Raw genomic sequence first — 21,330 nt, 5'->3', positions numbered from 1 at the left:
TAGCCTTTGTGAAAGGTTTGCATTTTGTATACCGACGACAATTCTGTCTCATATCAACTCGTCTTTCAGTGTTCCGAATTGGCAAGTTTCCGCCAGTTTGTACAAATCTTCCACAAAGTCGATGACTGATTCTTTTTCACCCTGTATTCGTTTATTGAACCGAGCACGCTCGAAAATTGTGTTCGATCGACCAACAAAGTGCGATGCAAATTGTTCTACAACATTTCCGTACACCATATCTCTTTCGCTTATTTGAAAGCTTTTTAAATGATCATTGGTATTGCCTCCCATAGCATATACCAAAGTATTGATTTGTACTTTATCATCTTTTTCGTCTAAGCCAGCTGCGATGCGATAACATTCGAATCGTTCAATCCATCGCTTCCAATCTTCGGGCTTTTTCGATTCTAATTTTTCTGGCAATGGAATTTGTGTTTGAAATGCCATTTCTCATTTATCTCCACGTCTCTTGTCCACTGGTCTTTACCATTTTAGACAGAATCCCATCTCTACCACCATGTAGAGTTTTGATTGAGTGCGTCTACACACCGGTAATTGCTGTGATCTGTTTAGGGGGGTTTGTTAAAAGTTAGTATACCAACTTTCTAATGTAAGCCGTTGTCTATTGTCAGTACTGTAAGCAATGCATTTAGCCGAGTCCCAGTCAATGTTGTGCTTTGTGATTCGGTGATGTTCGGCAATGTGATTAGTTTTGTCTTGTTTCTTAGTAGCTCGTTTGTGTTCAGTAAGTCTTATGTTTAAGTTCTTGCCAGTTTCCCCGATATAGGAGGCATGGCAGTCGGAGCAGTTTATTTTGTAAACTACCTTGTCGTTCGTTGGGTTGTTCTTTGTCTTTTATGTTCGTTAGTACTTGTCGTAACTTTGTGATTGGTTTATGTGCGACACGTATGTTGTATAGTCGTAAGATACGTGAGATAGTCTCAGACGTACCTTTGATGTAAGGTATCGTTGCTGTTGTCACTGAGTTGTTCTTTGATGTAAGTGTTGCGTTTGATAAAGTAGGGGTTATTATTGTTTTTGTCAAAACACGTTTGAGATAGTTGTTTTCGTTGTGTAGAGCGTCCGGTGAATCACATATGATTCGTGCACGTCTTGTTAGTGTTCTGATTGTGGTGGCTTTGTGTGATGTAGGGTTGTAAGATGATTGGTGTAGTAGTCGGTCAGTATGTGTTGGTCTTGCGATAAACTGTTGTTCGTAGTTTTTGATTGTCATGTTTTACCAAACAGTCCAGAAGAGGAAGAGTTCCGTTTTCTTCGACATCTTTAAATTGTATGTGGCTGTTCTGTTTGTTGATGCGAGTATGAAAGTCATCAATCTCGTATGCATGTAGTGCTGTGATTGTGTCATCTACGTAGCGGAACCAAAAAACCTAGTGCATGTTTGTAAGTCGTGTGCGCCCGTTCCTCTATAGATTGCATTACAATTTCAGCAACTACAACAGAAACGGGTGAGCCCATTGCTGTTCCATGTAATTGTTGTAGTGTGTACCTTTGTACTGGAAGTAAGTCGAGGTGAGGCAGAGCTCCAGTAGCTCCATAATGTCTTCTGTCAGTAATGACAGTACGTCAATGGTCAATAAATTTGTACGTCCACGAAAAAACATTGATAATAATTGTTTTTGGTAAAATACATTTACAAAACTGATGTCTGTTTAGAATTTTATGTGCATTTCTATGCTACTTTGAAACAAAAACGCTTCAGTTTTTGGCACATTCGTAGACATACAACAATAGCAAAATGCCTTCTTTCATGGTTGGGGATGGCTTTCTTTACAAAAATGTAATTGTCAGAAAGTTGTGTATACTTGGTTTTAAGAATGATTTGTGAAAGTTTTGTATGCCAAATTAAGCCAAAAAGAATTTTTGTTTTGTTTTTGAAGCTTTGTAGTTTGTAAACGTTATTTACGCATCTGTCTATCGGCAGCGTGTTTACAAATGCGTGGAAATACTGGGCTCTACTGGCTTCAAATATATGGTGTCCATATATGGTGTTCCCAATGGTGTTCCTCAAGGGTCTATATTGGGTCCACTTCATTTTATCATCTTTTTAACGACTTTCCTGATTGTATCAACGAGAGTCAGTTTTTGATATATGCTGATGACTCAGTAATTTATTCAGCTGGTAAAAATGTTGAAGAGATTGAAAAAACGTTAACAAATGATTTAAAGTTTATTGCTGATTATGTTGATGAGAATGAACTGATCATTAATCTGAAAAAGGGTAAGACCGAGGCTATGTTATTTGGAACAGCAAAAAGGATCTCACTCCAAAATCGTCAAATGCAAATCAACTATCGTGATACACCAATAAACAACACTGAAAGATATACGTACATGGGCTACATACTAGACAAAAACCTAACAATGCAAGAAAATTTTGATAAAGCATATAAGAAGTCCTGCAACCGACTTAAGCTCCTATCTAAACTATGCCATTTTATGAACGCAGACACAGCTCTAAGGATATACAAAACAATGATTCAACCTGTCATGAATTATGCTGGAATGCTTAAACTGCAACTAACAGGTACCCAGTTAAGTAGAATGGAATCAATTGAAAGGAGATTACAAAATATGATTCAAGTTTCGTGAAAGTTGGTACCCTCTACTTTAAAGAGCATACAAAAACGAGCTATTAAAGCAGTGAGGCAATGCCTGGACAAAAAAAATGTGCCAATTTCCATGATTACTTTGAAATAAATAACAAAAATTGTCATACAAGAAACATGGGATCTCTTATAAGAATTCCAAAAGTCAAATTAGATTTTGCTAGACAATCTTTTTACATTCAAGGTGCAAAACTTTATAACAATATGCCCTTTGAAATAAGGAATGAGAAAAACTATAATAAACTTCTCAATCTATTAAATGAATTTTATAAATGATGACTTTTATATTCTTTTTATATTTTTTATTGTCTATATTTATTTAAGTAGAGGTCACATTTTGATAACAGTGTTCTTGACACTGAAATGTTTTTAACCTCTGTAAGATTGATAATAATAATAATAATAATAATAATAATAATAATAATAATAATAATAATAATAATAATAATAATAATAATAATAATAATAATAATAATAATAATAATAATAATAATAATTATAATAATAATAATAATAATAACAATAATGAACAAAACTTGTTTTATTTTAACCAACCCTTTTAGTGAAGAAAACTGTGCTTAAGATGCAAAAACATGCATTACGCACTATTTCTACGATGTTTTTGCGATTAAAAACAGAGTTGTTTAAATATGTACCAAAATTGCCTTATTTTAACCATCTCCTTTTCAGTGAAGAATAACTGAGTTTAAAAGACAAAAACATTTATCATATTCTATTTTTAAGAAGTTTTTGTAGTAATTAATAAGAGAATTGGTTAAATATATACAAAATTTGCCTTATTTTATTTAACCCCCTTTTAGTGTAGAAAAACTGTGCTTAAGGTAGAAAAACATGTATTATGTACTAGTTACCCCCTCCTCGGATATAGTGTTAAAAAGGCACTGCAATCCTGTGCAACACTACAAAAAATTAGTGGAGATCCGTTAAAAGAAGCTTTGCAACGTGAAAATCAAGTGAAGTTTAATTAAAGAATTTGAAAGATGCTAATTCAATCGATCACGAAACGTATAATACGTACGGGTTCACAAATAGGTATACTGTATCGTCTTCCTAAAATACATAAATGTAATATTCCTATTTTTCCATTTATCACTATTCATGTAAACTTGCGAAATTTTTTGTCCCACTCATAAAACACCAAAAGCAACCTCGTCATCAAAGAGTTCTTCTCCTTTAATGAAGAAAGCCTTTATTGCAATATAAGTTGTAGCAATGTTGTCAGTTTTGACATGGTATCTTTGTTCACCAACATACCCGTAAATGAAACCTTCAGTCATTTGTAAATAATTATCCCAAATGTCTAGTGAGTGACAGTTGTAATACTTAATTAAAGTTTTCTGCAGTTTTCAATAAATTCAAAATGGCATTTCTAAAAGTGATTTAAGTAAAATTATAATGAGCACTAACTCATGCAGCTGTTAGATTCGTCGGTACATAAAATTGTTTTCATCAACAGCGACTACTGTAAATAAAACAGAAGTCAAGTTCTTATAACGCACATGATGGGTGTATCTATTTTCTTGTATTTAAAATAATTTCTTTTGCATGCATATCTATTGTGCAGCTAAAAAACAAATTGTAAAATTAAATTTATTGTAACGTTTCGTCTTTACTCAAGACATATTCAGACAAATAATAAATAAGATGTTAAGACAAGATATTATATTTACAAAAAGGTGTTAAATTACTACTAAAGGAGGCGGTGTCAAATGGATATATGATAAGGAAGTTAGGAAGTAAAATAAAAGCAAATTAAAAGATGTTAAGTGGAATGGAGTTTCCTTACACATTAAGTGAAAGCTTGTATTTATTGATTAGAAGGCTATCATGAATGGAGAGTTCATAAGAATCGTTAGAAGAGGAGATTATTTTAAAGTCGTCTAAAATGAGGGTGTGTCCAGTTGCGTTAATGTGAGCAAAAATGCTTGATAACGCAGGGTGGGAAACTTGGTTGCCAGTAAGGGGGGATATTTCCAAGGGCTCCGAAAATCTGGTGTGTAGATGACGTGTGGTTTGACCCACATACGAGGCGTTGCAGCTTCGACACTTGAATAAATAGACTACACCAAATCTCAGAGATTTTGTCCTTAAAGGGGAAGAAAGAAGAGATACGTTGGGAAGGGCGGAAAACAAATTTAATAAATATATGTGGGAAGGTTGCAGCACAAAGGCTATTGTTTTGTGTGCGAATTTGAAGGGAGTGTATGCCGTTGAAAGGAAGACAAAAATAGATGGGCATTATGTGAGCAGTCAAGACAGGTGGTTTTGGGGCAAAGGTGTTGTTAAGGAAGCGACGTGTGATTTGGTCAATTGTTGTTGTTGTTCGTCCATCGCAAGCGATGATGACCTTGACAAGTTAACTCAAGTACTAGAAGACTGGGTACGGTGAGTTCTGAGGTAGCTAATGAGAAGAAAGCTGATGCATGACCTTGTCTTCTTGGTGCTGATGGTTAGACCAAAGTTGTCACAGGCTGCGGAAAACTTATTCATACTGATCTGCAACTCCAATTCTGAAGACGCGTTGAGGGCGCAGTCATCAGCAAACAGGAAGTCGCGAAGAATGGTCTCTTTAACCTTGGTGATAGCTTGCATTCTACGTAGGTTGAGTACGCTCCTATCCATTCTATATTTGATGCTGATACCATCTACACCATCGTGATAAGCATCAGTTAGCATGGCAGTGAAAACCATGCTGAACAATGATGAACTTCTCTGGATGGTGTACTCAAGATGAACTTCTCTGGACAGCCAAACTTGGACATAATTCTCCACAGGCCCTGACGGGAGACTGTGTCAAAAGCTTTTGTCAAATCGACAAAGGTGGTGTACAGATCTTGGTTCGGCTCTTGACACTTTTCTTGAAGTTGTCGTGCTGCGAAAATCATATGAACAGTTCCACGGCCCTTACGAAAACCACACTGTGATTTTGGTAGCAGTCCTTCTTCATAATTGCCCTTTCTCTTGTATAGGTGAATAATCGAGGCGTCTTTCAGTTCCTGGGGGATGGATCCTTCAGCCCAGAAGGATTGGAAGAGATCAGTGAGCTTCTGGATAAATGTGGGACCACCAACGTTATATATCTCGGATGGAATAGCATCTGCACCAGGGGCTTTGCCACCAGAGAGCTTGCTTATTGCCTCCCTGACTTCTGATTCAGCAGGTGGAACATGCATGGTCGTGTTGATGTTGGCCTGGGGCAACCTGTCTATTGCCTCATCGTTGATGGAAGAAAGACGGTTGAGGACAGCTTCAAAATGTTTAGCCAACATATGCAAGATCTTTTCCTTCTCGGTAATGAGTGTAGTCCCGTCTGAGCTCAAGAGAGGGGAATTTCCTGACGATCGAGGTCCATATATGGTGTTGAGAGCTTCATACAACCGTTTTGTATCATTTCTGTTGGCATAGGCGTGGATTTCATCAGCCTTAGCACTGAGCCAGGAATCTCTCATCACCCGCAGCTTACTCTGAACTGTTCTCCGTGCACTGGCAAAGGCATTCTTCTTGTAGACTGAAGTTGGATCATCTTGGTAAGCACGATGAAGCCTGTGCTTTTCATCAAGTAGGGCGTGAATCTCCTCATCATTCTCATCAAACCAATCATGCTGATGTCGGGTAGGGTAGCCCAACACTTGCACTGCAGTTGAATGAACTGTGTCCCTAAAGGATTCCCAGTCTTCTTCGACGTTACCTCCAGGATTGAAGTTGGCAATTTGGGATTCTAGGTCAGTGGATAGAGCTGCACTTGTTCGATGGTTTTTCAGCTTGGCAACATTTATCCTCTTTTTAGTCATGCATCCCTGTGGACGTCTCTTTGCTTGCTGCGGATGTTCATTTTAGAGATGATGAGTCTGTGGTCGGTCCAGCACTCTGCACCACACATGGCCTTGGTAATTCTGACATCCTGCCTGTCTTTCTTCCTGACAATGATGTAGTCGATGAGATGCCAGTGTTTCGACCGGGGGTGCATCCATGATGTCTTGTTCCTGTTGGGCAGCCGGAATATTGTGTTGGTTATAAGGTGACCATATGATGAGCATAACTCCAGCAGGCGCAGGCCATTGCTGTTGCACTTGCCTACCCCACTATTTCCAATGACTCCATCCCAGGCAGCAGAATCACGGCCTACCCTTACGTTGAAATCCCAAAGTAGGATCAACTTATCAATACTGCACACGGATGAAAGCATAGTATCCAGATCTTAGTAGAATCTGAAATTCACATTTTCAGGATTTGTCATTGTAGGTGCATAAGCACTGATGAGTGTGAACCGTTTACCATCCTGTAGATGAATCTGCATTGACATGAGACGATCGTTTGTACCTTTAGGGAGATTGGCAAGCTTTTGGACAAGATGGTTCCTGATGGCAAAACCTACCCCAGACTCCCAGCGCTCATCGGCAGAATGGCCACTCCAGAAGAAAGTGTAGCCACCTCCATATTCAGTCAGCTCCCTCTCATTAGCGAAACGATTCTCACTCAGTGCTGAAATGTCGATGTTATATCTTGCAAGTTCTCTGGCAACTAAGGCAGTTCTCCTCTCTGGTCTGTCTGATGAAGGGTTATCTAGTAGTGTAGGCACATTCCATGTGCCTAAGGTGATCGGTGTCACCTTAGATTTTTCTTTCTTTTATTTCGACCGTAGGTGTGGGATTCCCGCCAACCGCGGCTTGCTGGCCAGGATGAAGGTTGAAGCAGGCTTTTTTTGGGACACCTTTTCTAGTCCCTTCCTCATGTGAGGTGAGCAGTGCATCCCTAAAGAGGGCTGCTCAGACATTCAGGTAGACGCCGAGTTCACTGCTGCTTCAATTAGTACGAAAGCAACCATTAGACCTGGGCCGCCTGTTTTCAGGTCTGCAACTACAGCTTCCAGTGTATCCTGCTGCTTCGTCGTTCGCCCATCGCCACAGGGCTTAAGGCTTAGCTTTTAGGTTAGGTGGTGTTGTCAAGACGTATGCAAGAATTTATTATAGTGAGGAACAGCTGGCAGACGTCAACCTCACTCTTCTCTGAAATCACAGGGATCCAGTGGCAAGACAGTGTCGAGACGACTGGTGGTGACCTCAGATGCAGGAGTATTCGGTTACTGATAGATGTTATGGATTCCATCAACGGAGCTCCACCCGGAACCAGACAAGGATAGTTTGGGAAAGTAAATTACCAAAACGGAAGAAGATGGATGGAGGATGAAGGCAGCACAATGGCGAGTCATGGCAGAGGGACCCTGGGACCAACTAACCTAAAAGAAAAGACAGCACCTGCTCTAACTGCACTGTTCTCCAGCAGTTTAAGGAACAAGTCCAGCCGGCACATAACTCACAAGATGCTCATGAGAGACCAGGCATCTAACCTACAACGGCCATGAATCGCCATGTGTTGCCTTTAATGTTTTGGCAATGCTGTCAACCTCTCAAAGATGGTTGGATGAGATAACTTCTCAGAGATGGAAAGATGAGATCACTTTGTCTGGGCACGTCGCTGGCAGTACTGTCTACGGCATTACAGATAGCAAATGTTGATTGTGATGATGATAATAAATGGCCAGACACTGTTAGACAAAGGCTATTAATTTGTGTGCGAATTTGAAGGGAGTGTATGCCGGTGAAAGAAGACAAAAATAGATGGGCATTTTGTTAGCAGTCAGGACAGGTGGTTTCGCGGCAAAGGTGTAATAAGGAAGCGACGTGTGATTTGGTCAATTATACATGAAGGAAAACCGTTTTTGGTGAGTGACTTTCTGGTAAATTCGAGTTGTGTATAAAAATTTTCGTAAGTAGAACAAAGGTTGAAGATGCGTGAAGTAAGCAGGAGACTACTGAACGTTTGTAAGTAAGTGGGATGAAGCTGTGGAAGTTGGTGAAGAGGGCAGTGAAAGTAGGTTTGCGGTAGACGGAAGTGGCGAATTTTCCATGAGTGCGAGAGATATCAATGTCAAGAAATGAGAGCTTTCTGTTTTGTTCGACTTCAGCTGTGAAAAAGATGTTAGGGTGTTGTCGGTTCAGATAGTCAAGAAAGAGAGGGACGTTATCGGAGAAATGAAAAAGTAAAAAACTGTCATCAACGTAGCGTCGGTAAAGTAGTGGTTTGAATGAAGAAGGACAATTATTAAGCCAGGATTGTTCGCGAAAGGACATGAATATATCAGCAAAGAGAGTGCCCAATGCACTGCCCATAGCCACACCATCAATTTGCTGGTACATTTTCCCGTTAAAGATGAAAAAGTGACAGTTCTTAACAGTTAGAGAGAGTAGTTTTTCAAATTCTGTTTCAGTGAGTCCGTTGAAGTACTGGTGGTTGTTAAAAATGCTTTTGGATATTATGTGGATGGTTTTGTCGACAGGTATGTTAGTAAATAGGGATACGACATCAAAACTAGCAAGGAAAACATTACTGGAGTTGATATCGCAATTTAGGATTTCTTCAACAAAGGAGAAAGAGTCTTTGATGATGAGGTTGCTTATAGTGAAGGGTTTTAGGAGTGGGCTGAAAAACTTTGCTAGTTTATACGAATAGTGGTTAATGGAGGAAAGAATTGGTCTGAGAGGGATGTTACATTTATGTATTTTAGGAAGACCATACAATATACCTATTCGTTAACCAGTGGGGTAAAGTTCTTTGTAAGTTTCTTGGCCGATAGATTTAGCATCTTTCAACTTTTTTAATAAAGACTTCACTTGATTTTCTCTTTGTAAAGTGACTTTAACTGGATCTCCATTAAGAGGTTGAAACTATGTAGTGTCAGATAAGAGTGTGTCCATTTTCTTTATGTAGTCGTCTTTGTTAAGTATTACGATGGCATTTCCTTTGTCAGGTTTAATGACGAGGATAGTTCTGTAGTTTTTTAAATTATTTAAAATGTTCAAGTCTTCTTGTGAGTATAGGAAAAGTGGTGGGCTGTAACTTCGGAAACCTGAGTGGGCAATGCCTTTTAATTTGCATTTGATCGAGTCTGGAAAATATACGTATGGTTCATTAACAGGTTCTCGTTTGAGACGGTTGTAGAGTTTTTCAAAGGGTGTTAGGAAGGTGCAACTGTTTAACTTTTTCGGTGGGATGGAAAAGTTTGAGCTTTTGAAAGGATTTCTTTCTCACTGTCAATAATGAGGCGTTTTGAGAAGTTGAACACCACTTTATCAGGGTCGATTGGGTTGTTGTTGTCATGTTTGAATGTGAGACGGAAAAGTTTGCGATCTTGGATATGTTGATGTTGCGTTAGTTTTCTTGAATTTTCCCCGATCGGAGAAATTCTTAGGGTGTATAAAGTCAATTTTGGAGATTAGTAACGCCAGGTTGGAGTGTGCTTGTGTTAGTTGTGCTGAGAGGACGCGTATACGATCGCGTTTCCCGTTTATTTCTTCTTGAAGGAGTTTATTTTGGCATTGGCGATAAGCGCTAGAGTTTTGTAAGCGACGACAAGCTACTTTGAACCACAAGAATCTAGGTATCACAGAGTGTAAATAAAATAAAATAGAATGCCCATCTATTTTTGTCTTCCTTTCAACGGCATACACTCCCTTCAAATTCGCACACAAATCAACAGCCTTTGTGCTGCAGCCTTCTCACATATATCTATTAAATTTTTTTCCCGCCCTTCCCAACGTATCTCTTCTTTCTTACCCTTTGAGGACAAAATTCCAAACCTCTGACATCTGGTGTAGTCCATTTATTCAAATGTCGAAGCTGCAATGCCTCGTATGTGGGTCAAACCACACGTCATCTACACATCAGTTTTCGGAGCACTTGGGAATATCCCCCCTTACAGGCAACCAAGTTTCCCACCCTGCGTTGTCAAGCATTTTTGCTCACATTAACGCAACTGGACACACCCCCATTTTAGACGACTTTAAAATAATCTCCTCTTCTAACGATTCTTATGAACTCTCCATTCATCAATATTGTTGCAAATGAGGTGGTGCCAGGCGGGAAACGGATTCTCAATATAAATATTTGTGTATATATTTGTACAAATATTTACACTTTCTTACAAACGCAACTTAATCTCTGGCCTATTACACCGCTTTTTCAAACTCTGCTCTAGTTATGAGACTTTTCATGCCCAAATTGAACCTCCAGAAAACTATTCAAACTCGATTGCTATCCAACTAATATGTTCGATCACATTGTCCATCGTTTCCTTGACACAAAATTCGAACAGAAACCACCTGTCCTTAGTGTCCCAAAGAAAATAGTGTATTTCTGTCTCCCATTCACCGGCTGTCACTCGTTGCAAATCCGCACACAAATCAATCGTCTCTACAACGCTGCTTTCCCTCATCTCAATGTCAGATTCGTCTTCCGTACCCCCACACGACTCTCTTCATTTTTTCCCGTTAAGGACAAAAATTCCCAAGTACCTGAGACCTGGTATTGTTTATTTATACACGTGTCGATGCTGTTCCGCTTCGTACGTTGGTCAAACCACACGCCACTTACACACCAGAACCTCGGAACACTTGGGGATCTCTCCTTTGACTGGAAAACGCAAACCAACCCATTAATGTCAAGTATTCTTTCACATAGAAACTCCTCCAACCACCCTGCTTCGCCAGACGATTTTAAAATCATCTCATCCTGCTCCGTCACATTCGACCTCATGATCCACGAAAGCCTCCTCATCTCCAAACTAAAACCTTCACTTAACACCCAAGGTAGCTCCATCTCTCTTAAGCTTTTCTAGTCTCAACACCTCACCCAAACAATACATCACACTTACATCACACGTACATCACACTTACATCACACAATACATCACAATCACATCACACCTACACATTCACAGTAACCTGATACCTCAAACTATGTAAATAGCTCAATATATATCTATATTCTTGTTAACTTCCTAATTAGTCTGAAGATGTCTTGAGTAAAGACGAAACGTCACTCTTTTAATAAATTTCATAAAACCAAATTGTTTATGACTATGTTTAAAATTATTTGTTGGGCTCTAATATTTATATTGAGAACTCTCCATTCATGAAAGCCTTCTAATCAATAAATACAAGCCTTCACTTAATGTGTAAGGAAACTCCATTCCACTTAACATCTTTTAATTTCCTTTTAGTTTACTTCCTAACTTCCTTATCATATATCCATTTGACACCGCCTCCTTTAGTAGTAATTTAACACCTTTTTGTAAATATAATATATTGTCTTTACATCCTATTTATTATTTGTCTGAAGATGTCTTGAGTAAAGACATAACGTTACAATAAATTTAATTTTACAATTTGTTTTTTGCTCTATTTCTATGGCTCTAATCAGAACTTTATGTTGGGCATTAATTTTTATTACACGAATCCGATTTCCACTCGGCAAGTCAATTGCTACTATTATGCAGCTGTTTCACACTTTGCAATTTATTTTGCAAGATTATTGTCGCTATTGCGTCTAAGATTCCAACTTCTAGGTTCTATGTATTACAACATATCGGTGCCAGACAGTGTTAGGATGAAATTTCTGTCTTCGGTACCATGACGTGCAAGGCAATTAAGAAATTGATAGCAACTACTACATTATTTTGATGGATATCAGACACTGACCAAAGTCTGCGGCAGAAATTGCAATTTCACGTGTTCACAATGACAAAGGCGATTTTTTTTCTCGCGCGTGACACTCTCGACCAATAAAACTGCAGGAAATTGAAATTAGAAAATTGCTAAATAAGAATTTAATCTAGTACATGGAGGATTTGAGTTAGTTGAACATCATTACTTGGATTGAAAGTGCCCTCCGAGTGCAGTGTTACAAGGTTTATTGCTCAATCGTATAGTGGCAAAATAAGTGGTACGTAGTTATCATAAGATTTATTATGATCGACCTTACTTTATTTTACTATTTTCAATTATTTTATTGCCACATTTGGCGCTCTGGGGACATTGGATATTTGATAGTAGTCTATGTATGACACTCGTAACCGTAAATTGTGCAATTGGCATAATAATCAATGGTGTATACCGTCGAGTCGTTGAATTTCCATTTTGCTTTGTACTGACAATGTGGTCAGTCATTGAAATTTTATACAATTTGCGGATAAGACTCTCGTATTTTTACACACCAACTTACTTTTCCGTACCAGACATTGGCAGGCACAAAACAATGCCATCTTTATTACATCAACATTATGCATTGAACATTGCTCTTGTCTTTTCATAATTAACAATAAATCTTCGGGTAAATATTCTACAACGCACGCAAAAAGTTTCATGCAGAATTGATTCGATGTAAAAATAAGTTGCAAAGCACTCACTACGTTCCTTGCACATGCCAATGTCTGACTAGATATAGTCGCTATATAAAGTCAAAAGTCTATTGAGGTCGCATGGAAAAGTAGCGCTCAATTCATTGCTGTGAATGAAAGGAAAAGAAGCTCAATTTCAGTATTGTGAATGTCTCTGAAGCCAGTAAATTATTTGTGACTCACAGAAAAACTAAAATATCACCTTACTCAAATTAAAATTAAAATCGAAATGTAATAGACAAAAGAAGTATGCTCGTTAATACGAATACATGTAGCGCAATCTCCTGGTTGTCAAAATTAATATCCAGTTAAAAAAATTTGGAAAATCGATAGCGTGATTCTTTTGAAACTTTGATTAGGTCAATGTGATTTGTTCTAAAACTATAAATTTTATAAAAGGCAGCCCAGCTGAAGTCTAGAGATGTGAGCATTAGCTACTTTTTAAGCGAACCGAAATTGAATCGAATCCAAAATAACTTTATCGTTTTACAGGCGAGGTAGCTCAATAGATTGAGTGACGGTCTACTATCCAAAAGGTTCTAGTTCAAATCTCGTCCAAGTAACATGTTTTTCATGTGCATATAAAAACCGTGTTTAGATTAATATTGCGTTATTGTGTTTAATCTATATAAGATTTAATTTAGTAGTAAGTGTGTCGAAGCGTAGATCAAACCATGCGTCATTTACATATCACACTTAAGTATCAAAAAATTTGGGAATCTCGTTCTTTGCAAGAAAACCTTCATACATCTTTAATCCTCAAATCGACTTTATATATTCCTGCATTCGTCCATTTACAAACCACTTGTCACTCTACTGATTTTGGCTACATCAAAATTATGTCATTCTCCTTCAACACATACAAAATATAAACTATATGTAATCTGTCAACGAGAGTAACTAATTAATTGTTTTAGAACAATCATACTAGTATTCGTAAAGCAAAGGTTTCTTATAGTTTTCCTTAATTTGTTGTCGTATGCATTTGTTGTTGTTGACATCGTTTATAAATCCGTGATGCTCATTTGCATGTCTCGTTTTCTCGATGACGTGTTTCAGCGGGGAACTTTAATTAGTTCTGTCTAGATTTACCTTCTAAAATAAAGAATGAAAATAAGACAGCGGGTAGAGTAGCCAATCAAATCAAAGCATTTGCAATAGAATACTAGTATGAAAATATTCTTTTGTTAACGCTCAATTTTAATATGATATGAATACTAGTAGAGACGGTACGAGTTTGGTCCCAGAACTAACCAGAGCTCTTACTAGTGTCAATTAGTTCCCAGTCCGTGAAAGTAAGCCGGGTGCGCGCGTGTCAACCGGAAAAAGAGTAAGTTTGCTAGTGAATGGTTGACTTGAAAGAAATTTAAAGAAACATTTGATATTAACGAAGAGTGCGAGGCTATAGGAGAACAGCATAAAATTATACAAATAAATTGTTGAAGTCTTATGCTAAAGAAATAGGGGACATAATATCAAGACTTGTTGCTAAAGACTGTTGCGGCTGCAGTGTAAATCATCATTCGCAAAGACGACATGAATGTATGATGATGCCAAAGAATGAAAGAATATTGTTTTACTTTGATAATGATACATTGGAAATTGATATAGAAGATGCAATAAAATCGTTCTTTGATATTTTAAGTGACCTTAGACCTAAAGTAAACAGGTTAGAATTGATCAAGTATACGTGCAAGGACTGAAAATATAAGTTAGCACGATGTTAAATTGTAAGAGGGCATGTATGTTAAAAAAATACAAACTACATCAAATCTTCGTGAAACCTGGAACTATAATTCAACAACATTCGATAGTTGAACATGCCATTAAAAGTAGCATCCGGAATTCCTTTGTTTTAGTGTGAGATGATTAATCGCTATGCAAAATAGCAACGCGTTATAGATCTTCTAAAAATATCGAAAGTCGTAAAATTCTGATTAGCTCTGCTTAATGAATAGTTGGCAAGGAAAGAACAATCAACTGACAACTGCATGTGTTTGCCTCTTGTGCGAAAAAGAATTTGCCCAATCCTGCCCACTGCCTAAACGGAATTTGCAAATTTCAGTTATCGACTGTCCGATACTTTTAAAAAAGAGAAAGCCAACACTCTTTGGTCAACAGTATCGTTTGCCATAAAAACTGAATTATCTCAAAAACTTTCGATAATCGCGGTTAATGAAAGCAAAGAAGCGTCAGTGCTATATGCTCATTTGTATATTGAAAACAACATTTTGAATCTGGTGCTTAGCAATGGCTTGTTCATGAGCATTTAACTTCTTCAATTGTGAGGAACCAAGCATTCCAAGTAAATCATTTTCATCTTTTTCCACGTTTTTGTTTTCATTTTGATGCCTAAGTGCTTTTTGCATTGTACGAGGAAACTGTATTTCTTCTTGCTCAACATCAACTTTTGTCTTTGACCAATTTTTATGTGAAGTTGTATCAGATATATCAGTAATCTTATCATGAAATAATTCATCTGGCTAAATTTGTTGACAGTCATTGTCCTCATTTAGTAAGCTGACATGCTCAATTTTATTATCAGTTAATAGACTACAATTACTTGTCGAGCTGCTGCTGGTAGTTGATACTGACATATTAGTTTTTGTTGCTCTAGCCTTTATGTATGGTACTGACCACTGTAGAAAATTATAGTCCCCCAACTTTGTTTCAGGGGAAACAACAACTGAAAGAGATGTTCCAGATTTATTTACTTTTTTGAAGTCGTTTCCTCGCTTGCTGAATCTTTTTTAAATTTTCAAACAATCTCTTGGCTCGCTCACCTTTAAGTAAAAAAATATATCCTATACAGTATTAACATTTTTTGACATGAAAAAGCATTAAATCTAATTAGTGTTTGTTTTAGAGTAGACGTAAATAAAAAAATTTTGATAAATTTAAAGCTTTATATTTTATAGTAGATCCCTACACCTTTGAATGCCACTTGAGCACACCTATATTTTGTTTACATTGTTTTACCTTCCAATAGATTCAGATTTTCTACCAATTTTGCCCTACCATTTGCCACGACAAACTTGTCTTTATAATCCTTACATGTTTTTCATATAAGCATGGGAACTTACGCACTTCTTTAGCCAACTTTTTATCAAATTTAATAGTTTCTGGATTAAGTGATTGAACACATGTTGAATCCGCCATCTTAAATTCCTAAATTTTCAATCAAAAAGACGTCATTTTGGCGATTATTGCGATCATTACCACGTACTCATATGGAATTATCGTGATTAAAGTTAATCGCGGTCGCCTTTGTTGCGTTAAACCAATAGTGCAAACCAGGCTTTATAAGTAGTTATGAGCTATTGCTCATCTTCTCATAAGACCAATAAAGATTCAATCTTGACTGATGCTATTACCATTATTCTATCTGTATGATATTTAGCGAGTTCTTCTGAGTCATGAGACAAGAGCATAAGTAGTTTTTAGCAAGAGCTCATCCGTGTATTAGGTGGTAAAGATCGTGTTTCTCTTTTGCAAATACATTTGCCCATTTTTTCATAAACTTGTCAAAGTACATTACAAATTTGAGAGCGTCTGATATGCCATGCCACACATGTTCTCGATTGATTACATTCAGTGCACGATCAGCAAAAAGAACCATCGATCTTCCTCAGCCAACATTTCTGAACAATTTTCGTGATCTTTCCAAAGGTCAGGTTGACTTCCATCGTTTTCATGTCTTCATAAATCTTTTTACGGAGAAATTCCACCACAGTTAAATTGATAAGATCACAGTATTCAATTTCTTCTAAAACTTTTTAAGGTGTCCGCATACATTTGATCAAACAGGTGTCCCATATTTCTTTTTTATTTTCAATCGCCAGTCAATAAACCAAAGCCGAACAGCAACAGTCAACGTAAACAGCATTTTCGAAAATGAGTGCTTTTTGGGTGTTTTATTGAATGAAGTACCATTTAAATTTTCACATATCATCCAGGACTTCCGCTTTTACTCTGTAGCTAATACGTACAGTATAGGGACCCTTTGATCGTTAAAGTAGCTAATAAAAATTGATGCTAAGATTTACAATGTTCTCGTATTTTCAAAATATAAACGCTTACGTATATTTATCATTGCGAGGAAAAAGAGAAATAAAATTTAATTTGAGGTTTAAATGTTTGAGCTGTATACAGGTGCACTTTTTCATGGTCTTGCATGTAGTCAATTATCAATGTTCTCCAATTTAAACTAAGAAAATAATCCTATAAATTGTCCGGATGCCATATTACATCTTTGCATTTCTTCCATTTTAATGCCTGTTTATTGGGAAAAACAACAAGCAGCGTTTGGTCTTCTCCATTCCACTTTCCATTGAAACCTACTTTAAAGGTAGAAAACGAGCAACATGTTGCCAGCACCTGATCCATGTTCGCACAAAGACAGGCCTTTATCAAAACTTTATCTGTTATCCATTTCATAAAGTCTGATATATGTTTAAGAAAACTGCTTAAGCTGCCAGACCTTTCAAGTTGACATACTTCTTTTTAAATTATTTTTGAGAAGGAATCTTTTTATTTGACGACTGCCATGTTTATCGCCATTTACATCTGTTTTATTTCAACCCGTTACATTTAACTTTCCCCTTTTTCTGGTTGACACTCGCTCGCCCGGTTTACTTTCACGGGCTGAAAACTAATTGGTAAAATACGGGTAAGAGCTCTGTTTACTTCCGGGACCATACCTGCACCCTTTCTACTAATATTACCAAATATTTAAGAAATGAAAGATGTTTATTGTGTTTGCATAGGCTTATGTAAATCGAGGAGACCTATGAGAGAGCTTGAAAGCATATCAGTACAAGCTCGAAACCGAAGGTCGACGGTTGCATCTGCTCGAGAGTTCTCACAAACGTTTCCGAGTTTTGCATAAGCCATTGCAAACACGAAAACCATCTTTTATTTCTTTTAGAAAATAGCAATAACGAAAAAATGACAAAAATTTTTATTTCTCACCTAAAATGTATTCATTTGCAAATTGTTTTTGACTGATTGATTGTTTTGAATGATTTTATTGGTTGAGCTCAGATGTGTTCTGCATAAGCTAATTCAAGCACGGCCATAGACCAATCACTGCACGCGTTTTATTGTATTTATTTTATAAATATATATGATTAATAGATTGGTTGAGCATTGAAAAAGTATTTTTACGATGACATAAGATAAAACAAAATAAATTCAAACATTCCTTTTTTGTTATTCATTTCGTAACTGTTTGTATAAATATTAACAAGCTTTATCGAATGCGATGCGTAGGACGACAATTACGAAGTACGTTATTTTGGTGGGACTTCTTAGTGTCGGAAGAGTGTGAGAAAAAAATCAAAGCTCGCTTATTTTTATAGGTCAAACTTCAAGATGCTGTTGGAAATATTGTTGTCTGTAGTGGTAGTTTACCTGGTATCTTACGTCATTCAAACTTGGCTCGAATGTAGAAAATTACCACCGGGTCCCATACCCCTCCCTTTCATTGGAAATTTACATCAAGTGGGGAAAAAGCCTCCATTTTCCTTAGAGGCACTTAGCAAGAAGTATCCTCATGTAATGAGGCTAAAATTCCCCTTTGGTTACTGTATTTTTCTTAACAGTGTAGAAGCTGTGCGAGAGGCCATGCTGACCAATAAAACTGACTTTGCTGGTAAACCAACTGAACAATTTTACCCAACAACTGTCATAATGGAAGAACGAGATATGGGAACTATAGATTACGGGCCAGCTTTTGTATTTCGCTCAAAGGTTTTTAAAAATGCCCTTCATTTATTTGGAACTCAAACCAAAGTACTCGAAAAGCGTTTTAACGACATCGTTATGTCTATGTTCGAAAGGCTAGACAACCTTCTTGGGAAAACATCAATTTCAATAAAGTCTTTGAAAGTACAATCTTTGCACTTATGTGGGAGTGGCTTTCTTCTGAACGGTTACCGCATGATCATCATAAAATTCAAGAAGTCATAGATTTCATAGAAAAATCTAACTATTTGGGTCGCCAAGGAAGCTATTATCAGCTTTTTCCCATATTGCGTTATCTGCCGAGCAATTTCAAGAAATGTCTCCAAGAAGTGCTTGACGCCAGGTATAAGCTGTTTGGTGAAGTCTATGAAAATCACAAAGCTACGTACAAAGATGGAGTAGTTCGCGACATGACAGATGCAATGATTTTGTCTTACTTCAATGAAGAGAGTAAGGGTAAAAATATTCATGGGACACTTGATGACGTAATGTTCTTAATAATTGACGTAATGGCTGCAGGCGCTGAGACTAGTATCTCTACTTTAAATTGGTGTGTCTTACACTTGGTGCTCAACGAAGATAAACAAAACAAAATACACGATGAGTTGGATAGATGTATGGAAAACGAGACGATGCCAAAAATTGCTGATTTGAAAAAATTCCATTATTTGAATGCTTTTGTTTCTGAGGTCTTTCGCTTGACCTCAGTTCTTCCGTTTTTCCCGCCACATCGTACCTTGCGCGATACGACTGTTATGGGCTACAACATACCTAAACACATGATGGTCCTCGTTAACAACCATTGCATCAACAGCAATCCACTTAATTGGAAAGATCCAAGCACTTTTGATCCTGGACGTTTTCTTGATGACAATGGCGATTTTGTAGGATGGACTAAGCACGAGGTCTTTATACCCTTTGGTCTGGGACACCGAGCCTGTCCAGGAAAAGATCTTGGTAAGCTTCAGCTATTAACGATTCTTGCCTCTTTTCTGAAATGCTACCATATTAAGTTTTCTGAAAATCAAGAGGTGCCTCCACTGCAAGATCCTGTTATGGGCGCAACCACACGTCCAAAAGACTACTTGGTAACTTTTGCAAAACGGAAATGACATGTAGAGTTAGTATTTTTTTTAATTTTTTACGATTCTCTACAGTCTATATAAGAAATCTTGTAAAAATATGGATTGTTTATTATTCCAGGAGTATTTTGTAACTCAACAATTAATAACACTTTGTTTCAAATTGTGTGCATCGACTACCCATTTAGGTTCCAATAAAATTAAAATTTTCGGGCAACAAACATCATTTTCCTTTGCTGAAAAGTAGCGAGTTAAGCAAAGATCCTAACTCTTAGGAATGTCCTTGCCTGCAAGTTTAGAAGGCATGTGTAAGCTTATGAAATCAGCATCTGATTGGTCAAAATCATGTTTTACGACATTTTGCATGTCACATCAAGCCTTTATTTTTTAAAAAATTCAGTGCGGTGTGTGGAAATCCTATAGAGCAGCAGAGCAAAACCTCCTTATAACTATGTATGTCGAGTCTGTCGATACCTGAAGATAAATTTGGAAAAAAAATTTTATGAAGATGACTTTGTTTTTTTCCAACATTATGTTAGCAAGGGTTTATCAAGCAAAGTTGAAGATACTTAGGTTTCTATTTACCACGAACTAATGGCGTTAATGCGATCTGACGGAAATTGTTCACAGCAGAACTTTTATGGTATAGTGTGTTCGTTGACTTGTTATCGCAATGCTAACAATGAAAATTGCATTGCCATTGCATACTTGCAGTGAAAGAAATCACTCTTGATTAGTTGCAATTAGGCTTGCAAATTTCAAATACTTACAGATGATCGCCATGATGATGTAAAATAGCACCATTGATTTATTAAATACAAACCGTCTTTTTTTGAAGTAGAAAACTTTCTTTACATATTTGGCAGGCAGTACACCCAAAAGGAATAAAAATTTTTTCGTTGCTTTAATTCAGTTGTATTTTCCAAAACAGACCATTTTGTGTGCCTGTGATCTGTGGTCACCAAAATATGGAAACTTTGTTATTATCATCATTATCTAAACTTTGTATAAAATTTATAAACGGATTTAATGCTCTTTTACATAATTTATGACTCCCAAACCTGTGGCGGCACTGCAGCATCAAGAATTCAAGGGCATAAAAATAAGTTTTTTCTACGACTTTTAAATCATTTTTTTCATTCAATGCAATTAAAAATTGTTTGAAAAGTTATTTTTCTGCCACTTTGGTCTTTTTTAAAGTTGTCTCCCATCACTACTCTAAAATCAATGACATCAACTGAGCTGGTTTTGGATGCTGATTATTTACTGTAGACATCCATGTCTCAACTGTTTTCTACTTAACAGTTTGTTTAGATATTTGTCATGTACCATACTGTGAATATCGTTTGAGACTGTATTTATTCAGCTGGTAATTTCCCTTCGAATTTGTTGCAGGATGAACCTGCACAAGACTACACAGGTAATAGGTAGTGCAGTTTCTTTTGTTTATGGAAATATTTGGTAGCATCCAGCACCATTCATCGTTAACTTCAAGTTCTGCTCAGTTATAAATTTTAATTTGTCATAAAGGTTGACTAGCCTCATTTTTCATAAATTAAGCACAATATTGGGTTCATTATCATATGTATTACTAAGACAGAGGTCGAGAGAAATATCG

The 21,330-nt window shown here is 37.0% G+C and overlaps 1 protein-coding gene across 1 annotated transcript; it reads left to right on the top strand.

Moving 5' to 3' along the window:
• The first annotated feature begins 12,210 nt into the window (after positions 1-12,210).
• On the top strand, positions 12,211-19,933 carry LOC124452890 (cytochrome P450 1A1-like). Its single transcript, XM_047003521.1, is given in 3 exon segments — positions 12,211-12,431; positions 18,246-18,801; positions 18,804-19,933. Coding segments are annotated over 2 exon segments (1,482 nt in total). The 5' UTR covers positions 12,211-12,431; positions 18,246-18,258; the 3' UTR covers positions 19,743-19,933.
• The last annotated feature ends 1,397 nt before the right edge of the window (positions 19,934-21,330 follow it).

Source organism: Xenia sp. Carnegie-2017, unplaced genomic scaffold, assembly GCF_021976095.1.
Source record: "Xenia sp. Carnegie-2017 unplaced genomic scaffold, XeniaSp_v1 HiC_scaffold_25, whole genome shotgun sequence".
NCBI lineage: Eukaryota > Metazoa > Cnidaria > Anthozoa > Malacalcyonacea > Xeniidae > Xenia > Xenia sp. Carnegie-2017.
This window is presented reverse-complemented; position numbering and strand designations above follow the sequence as displayed.